Below are 7,316 nucleotides of genomic sequence, written 5' to 3' on the forward strand. Positions count from 1 at the left end.
AGCAACACCGGGAGAAGAACATGACTTGCGTGAAGACCGTGAGCTGTCCAAGAAATGCAAGCTGCGTGAGGAACGAAAGCTATGAGAGCGCGAGTAACCTAAACACGTGAGTTTATGTGAGAAACGTAAGCATCATGAGAACGTGGTTGCAAGAGAGAAGGGCTACATGAACAACACAAACTGCATGAAAAATGTAAATTGCATGAGAACGTAATTTGCATGAGAACGTAAAATTGGACAAGAAATGTAAAATTGCCAGAGAAAAGTAAATTGCACGAGAAAAGAAGATTACATGAGAAACTTAAATATTATAAACGCAACTCGCATGAGATACGTAATCGGATAAGAATGTAAATCACATGAGAAACGCAAATCGCATGAGACAATGTAAATTGCATGAGAAAACGTAAATCGCATGAGAAACGCAAATGGCACGGGAAAACATAACTTGCATGAGAAAAGGTAACTTGCATGAAAAAACTTAAATGCATGAGAAAACGTAATTTGCCTGAGAAACTGTAAATTGCGTGAGAAAACATAAATTGCATGAGAAATGTAAATTACATGGTAAAACGTAACTTGCATGAGAAACGATAGGCTGCGGGAGAACAGATGAGGAGACTTACCACTGAAACCAGCCAATTAAAGCAATCTGTTGAAAACCCATAAACGTGATGGGTAACCAGCAGTATAAAACCTGAAATACATATCTGAACTGCCTGGGAAGCACCAAACAGAATCCTGACAACCCTGCTGCAATGTAGCAAACCACCACTACAGAAGGAAACAATACACACAACTGTAAGAAACAATGCGTAACAACCTGAAGCGTTAGATCTGAAAAAAAATAAAATAAATAGAACCACCCTGAAAACCGGCGTAAGGAAAATAAATGCCTACCTGAAATGGACAGGAAAAATAAAACTGCAAAGAATGCAACCCTGTGCCTCCTGTAGCTATGTAGAACAAAACCAACTAAAGAAAAGAAACAAACATAAAAAACTACTACTCGGAAAAATGACAGGAACGTGAGGGTTTTTTTTTTTCCCAAAACAGAAATAATCTTGACATGACATAGAGTATTGTGGCCGACGAGGATGGTATGTGACCATGCAAACCTGGAGACCTCCCCTTCTGCACGGATGAAAGGTGCCATGGAGCTTAACCCTGGGAAGGGGTCCCTGCTGAACTGCCCCTAGCCACCAGAGCACCCCCTCCAGTTTGCTCCTGAGCCCTCAGCAAAGGGACGTATGCCACCCTGACAGAAACCCAACAACCCCACATGGACCCTCAACCCACACACCCCCCTTCCATGCAACCCTGAATGTAACAATGAACCCTGAGTTGCCCTGCCGCCGATGTCACAAACCAGCCCACCCGTATCAGATCCACAATAACCAGCCAAGTGAGATGGCCAAGGAGGGAGGACGTAACTCCCCTTACCTGCGCCCCTGGCATGCCAGACCCTCAGAAGAAATGGCAGATACGAAGAACCAGAGAACCAGGAGAAGCGAGGCCACCTCACGACCACCTCGTTGAACCGCAACCCGGAGGGGACATCAGTCGCCCGGAAATGATGCTTCTACGAGAGCCTACGACCACAAAGGGAGGAGGCAAAGGCTTTATGCGGCCTGACTCCACCTACAATAACCTGCGGTCAGCCTTACACTTATACACAAATTTAAAGGGGTTGTAAACCCTTGTGTCTTTTTCCCCTTAATGCATCCTATGCATTAAGGTGAAAAAACTTCTGACCGTAACCAGCCTCCCAGCCTCCCCATTTTACTCACCTGAGCCCTTTCGTTGCCTCTGCGGAAACATGCTCTTCCTCTCTGCTTGGGGTTCTCGGCTCTTGAGTGGATAGGTTGATAGCAACACAGCCATTGGCTCCCGCTGCTGTCAATCAAATCCAATGACGCGGACATAGGGGGGCAGGGTTGAGTCCGGCATTCTGTGTCTATGGATTCAAATGCTGGACTCGGGAGCGTGCCCCCAAAAGGTAACCCCCTGGGAGAGCGCTTCTCCCGGGGCGTTTACTGATGTGAGGAGGAGCCGCAATTGCTGCCGGGGGACCCCAGAAGATGATGATTGGGGCCACACTGTGCAAAACGAACCGGACAGTGGAGGTAAGTGTGATATGTTTGTTATTTAAAAAAAAAAAAAACATAGGTTTACAATCACTTTAAATAGTAGCAAGATACTTGGGTTGGTGGTATGACACTTTGGCATAAACAAAAAAAATTACTGCAATAGATTGAGCAGTACAGAGGCTTAGCAGTTACACTCTTGGTTTGAAACACTGGAGGTTCCCTCGGGAGCCCAATTATGCATACACAATCCAAGCACCTCTAGACATCTGATCTCCTGGTATGTTCAAGAACTAGAACTTATTGCATGGTAGAATGTCCCTCTTCATGTTAAATAATAAGGAAGGGGGTGACATGATTACCACTGGAAGATGCTGGAGGCACTGCATATCTTAGGCGGTCAGAGGGGACAGAGACCAAGGCTTCCCAAGATGGTTGCTTGAAATTGTGTAGAGCTTCTCAAAATGGCTGTCTGGCAGAATTTGGTTTTCCCATTGACATGAGATCATGACTTGCTCCAGCCAACTGATGTCTCAAATCTATGGGGAGTTCAGTAAATTAAGTAAACAGATTCAGGCTGACAAGCTATATTAGTGCCCCAAACAGTAAAAATGCAGAGCTACTCAGTGAAATTATACTTACAAGGCAAGGTGCAATGATGCTTTCCCATGCAACCCCTGTGATATGACATGACCAAGTTCAAAGAACACATGTAGAAGCATCATTGCATTGTGCTGTGCAGCAGCTTTTTCATTACCTGAATAGATTATAAGCATGCTGGAAAAAATTTAAACTTTTGAAGGTTTTAGTTAAATCTATAGTGCTTTGGTACTTGGAATGAAGTAGGAAACCCTATGATGCTTTCAACTGAAGATACCATTAGTCCCCTACATATGAACATTCAAGTTTCGAACTTTCAAAGATACGGACATGCGTTTGTATGTCCAATCATGTGAGTTAGTTCACATTTCTGGCATCAATTCTTATACATGCATCGTCTACAAGTGGTTTTGCTTCTGTGTACTTTACTGTATACAGTACATTATTTCAACCTTTTTTTCCATGTATTATTTGTGTGAAATGCGTTATTACAATCGTTTATTGGGCTGATTGTGTTGATTGGTACTTTGCTGGACAAACAAACTGGACTTCCGAACATGCTCTTGGAACAGAATTTGTTCGTATGTAGTGGACTTACTGTATAAAATAGTTTTTGCAGCTAAAAGCATGGTGCCTAAAGGGAGGGTGCCTCATTAACATATCATACCAGGGCGCGGTGTGAACAGGTACAAACCTGTGACATTCAATAAAGAGACTTTGAATCGCAACTTTGCACAGTTTCTAAAGATCTTTTCGGTGGACGTCAATCCATATTATTGCTCAGGAGGATGTTTATAATATTGAAAATTATTAAATTTGAATATACTCTCAGCATTCCAATGCTTTTTTTGGGCTATATAATTTCATTATAGATTAATACCAGTAAATGTAGCTGCAGATCCAATTTTTCTAGAGCAAGGCAAGACTGAAAAAATAATTTAAAACTAAAGTCACTTTTAATGCTACAGATTATTATTATTATCATTATTATTATTATACAGAATTTAAATAGCACCAACAGTTTGCGCAGCGCTTTACAATGTGAGGGAAGACCTCACAATAAAATACATATTATATAACACAGTACGGTAATCAGAATGTTGGTTTTGTGATTAAATCATTTTAGTCTACTGCAGAATAATTGTTTAGGGTTTAGCAACAGGAATTTACAGCAATAATATCAAATGCAAAGTTAAACTTGCTCAAGAAAACCCACTTTGAACACTTTGATAATACATTTTAATGCATCTGTGTTTTACCTGTGTCCTGCTGTGGCAAAGAATATTCCAGGAGAGATTTCAGCATTTCAGGGATATCCAGAACGCCTCTGACAGCCTCGGATTTGGACATTGTTGCTGCTGGAATGGAGCACAGGCAGCAGAGTACACACAATGACACTTGTCTGGGATTACACAAGAAAAGAACCCTAGGGAGGAGAGTGCTTGGGGCTTTTACACTTAATGACTCTCCAATAGCTGTAAAAGGGAGGGAACAGTAACATGGAAATTTTCCGAGACCAATGATATGAAAAGAGGATCTATTATTACCTAACCAGAAGGAGGATCTTTAGCTTGCAGAAGGGACTGGTTATGTAAGAGGACTGTATAGATAAAGCGTGCCACCTATATTTACTAACTTTAACCCAAGCAATGCACAGAATAAAACATAACTTTCATCCAGCCACTCAAAATAAAAGACACAGACTATTAGAAATAGATGTATAAGCTTATTTAGGCTGGGTTCACAATTGTGCGATCACAGACATCGCATTTGATTCGCACCGCATTGCTGTGCAGATCATATGCTGTGTCTGTGCAATGCAAAATCAGTCATACAAACTGTATAGCTGGCCTGACGTGAATGGTGGCAGACGTGTCTGTTAATAGCTCCAGACATCCACGGAGCAATCCGCCGCCATTCGCACTTTCGCAGCACAATACACTGCTTGAGAGACACCTCTGCCGGTCCGGAACATCCTCCTGCATCTCCCCAGGTGGATATCTCGGGAACTCCTTATTCGCAACCTCCCGAGAATCACCGGCAAGGATCCCCACCGGCCGCCGCCATCTTGCCTCCCGGCCACGCTGGGGAAGGTAAGGGACTAACATCCGTCCCTTCCTGCCACCTATCCCTTCACCTGGGACACTCCGGAGGCTGTTTGAGGCCTGTACATTGCCCGGGGGGGCGCGGCCGGCTCCGGCCCGGTGCGGCCTAGCTAGGCCTGAGGCTGAGGCTGAGGCTGTTGCCCGCGGGAGCGCTCCGCGACCGGCCCGGCCTCCTACAGCGGATATTACCTCACTATTTTAGCTGTCCCGACCCCCCCATCAACTGTACCTGCCCAGTGGTGCATTTAGCAGAGCATATGGGCATCACAGGCCTGCGGCCGCCATTTTGTGGCCTACACCCCATCCTGAAGCCGACAGACAGACTTTCCTGATACAAGCAGGGGTACGGGAGACCGTTGTCAGCAGTCCATCTGGGTGTTTGAAGCAGCGGGGGTCCCTGGTTCTCCACCGCGGACACGCACGTGCAGCCCTGTGGCCGTTACATCCACCGAAAAGCCACAACACCCGGGGTCATACACAGTTGAGTGCCTGTGAGAAGGGGGTCTAGTGAGTGTGTCATATCACACTGCCCTGCCATCACCCACCCCCGGTGTACCCCTTTGAAGCGGCGGTGGACCCCCAGCAGCTGCTAGGAGTGAGTCAGCCCGGCCCACCAAACGGACGGCCACAGTGCACGGGAAAGCCCGCGACTTCAGCCTACTACCAGTGCGGAGCAGACATTCTGCTGCTTCATCTCCATCCACCTCAGCTCCCTCCTCACAGTAGCCTGAAACTTACCTACCCTCTGCCACCATACCTCTATCGGCCGGATCTGATATTCAACTACAAGGAGCCCGTTTTGTAGCAACCCCCACCCTGCACCATACTCATGATGTTAAGTGAATGTAACTGAGAGGTGCTCCACCCAGCATTTACTTCCGAAGATCTGATTATGCCAGCAAAGACCACCTCAACTCGCTCTGCATTGGCCAAGAAATCTAAGGGAGCGGCGACTACTCAAGCCGTCACCTGGTCCATTCAACGTTTCCTGGCTGCCGGTAGGTAGCAGTCAAGCCAGGTCCATGAAACGCAGCGCATCTAGCTGCCTCCGTGAGAGATAGTTCACCAGCATCATCTTGCTGCTCGGACCTCATGGAGGATCCCGGGTCCCCCTCAGGCTCAGAAATGTCATCACTTCTAGGCGGCCTTAAAAAATAACTACCTGGGATGTTCCACGGCTTTGAAAAATCAATAAAAAAGGAGATTACAGGGGTGAGGACATCCTAGACAGGGTGGAGGAAACAGAACAGAGGCAAGAATCCCATGCAACAGCCATCAGAGAACTTCAGGAATATTGATGGACGAACTTCCGACGGGACGTTTCGCGAACGTGAACCGTAATGTTCGCAACGGGCCCCATTGACTTCAATGGGAGGCGAACTTTGCAAACCTACAGGTTAAATTTGCAGCCACAAAATAATTAATAGCTGTGCAAACATAGTCCCACCACATGGCCAATGACATAACACATGTATGAGGTGAATCTGGGATCGACAACTACAAGCACGCTCCATAAAGAAGGCATAAGGTACCATGTCACTGATGGCACCATGGCTGCGACTGACCAGTTTGGTGATCTCCTCAAATGGCCGCAGAAGTCTGCATGCATCGCGCATGAGCAAAAAAAACCCCCAGCTCCCCAGAACCTGTTCTGCCGCAGAGTTCATACAGGTAGACGTTAACTGCACGTTTCTGCTGGAGCAGCCTATCAAGCATATAGAAGGTTGAGTTCCATCGCGTCGGGCAATCGCAAATAAGACGTCTGACCGGCAGATTGTGTCGCCGCTGAATGTCAGCAAGGCGAGCCATGGCTGTGTAAGATCTTCTGAAATGGGCAGAGATTTTCCTTGCCTGCCGCACGATGTGCTGGACCCCAGGGTATTTGACAAGGAATCGCTGCACGACCAAGTTTAAGACGTGTGCCATGCATGGCACATGCGTGATTTTGCCCTGTTTCAATGCGCTAAGCAGATTGGCACCGTTGTCACACACCACTTTACCAACTGTCAAATTGAGCGGTGTTAGCCACTGATCTGCCTGTGAACGCAAAGCTGAAATGAGTGCCGGGGAAAGTGTGGCTCTTGGCTTCCAGGCACAACAGACGCAGCACGGCATGGCAACGTCTTACCTGGCATGTCGAATAGGTTCTGGGGAGCTTGGGCGGCGCAGCGGAAGAGACGCTGGCAGCGGAAAAGGAGGAGTCAGCCGAGGAGGAGAGGGAGGAGGATGGAGTAGGAGGAGGAGGAGAAGAAGAGTCAAGCCTGCATGCAATCCGTGGCGGTAAAACCAAATCTACACGGGTGCCACGGGTTACATGCTTGACGGCCGTCAGAAGGTTCACCCAGTGGGCAGTAAAAGTGATATACCTTCCCTGCCCGTGTTTGCTAGACCACGTTTCTGTGGTCAGATGTATCTTGGCACCGACACTGTGTGCCAGAGATACATTCACTTGCCGCTGAACATGGCCATATAGCTCTGGGATGCCCTTCTCTGAGAAATACTTCCTTCCTGGGACCTTCCATTG

The 7,316-nt window shown here is 46.8% G+C and overlaps 1 protein-coding gene across 2 annotated transcripts in view; it reads right to left on the bottom strand.

The window, feature by feature from the left end:
* The window catches only part of TEF (TEF transcription factor, PAR bZIP family member), a 92,448-nt gene extending 88,330 nt beyond the window's left edge, over window positions 1-4,118 (bottom strand). The window contains exon 1 of one of the 2 annotated variants that reach the window (XM_077452407.1): window positions 3,947-4,117. In XM_077452407.1, coding sequence (XP_077308533.1) covers window positions 3,947-4,037 — 91 coding nt within the window. In that variant the 5' untranslated portion in view covers window positions 4,038-4,117. Of the gene's footprint in view, window positions 1-3,946 lie in introns of both variants that reach the window. The other variant, XM_077452408.1, reaches the window with a different exon arrangement.
* Window positions 4,119-7,316: the final 3,198 nt, after the last annotated feature.

This window comes from Lithobates pipiens, unplaced genomic scaffold (genome assembly GCF_037356315.1).
Source record: "Lithobates pipiens isolate NorthernLeopardFrog02 unplaced genomic scaffold, aLitPip1_a1.2 Scaffold_23, whole genome shotgun sequence".
NCBI classification, from domain to species: domain Eukaryota; kingdom Metazoa; phylum Chordata; class Amphibia; order Anura; family Ranidae; genus Lithobates; species Lithobates pipiens.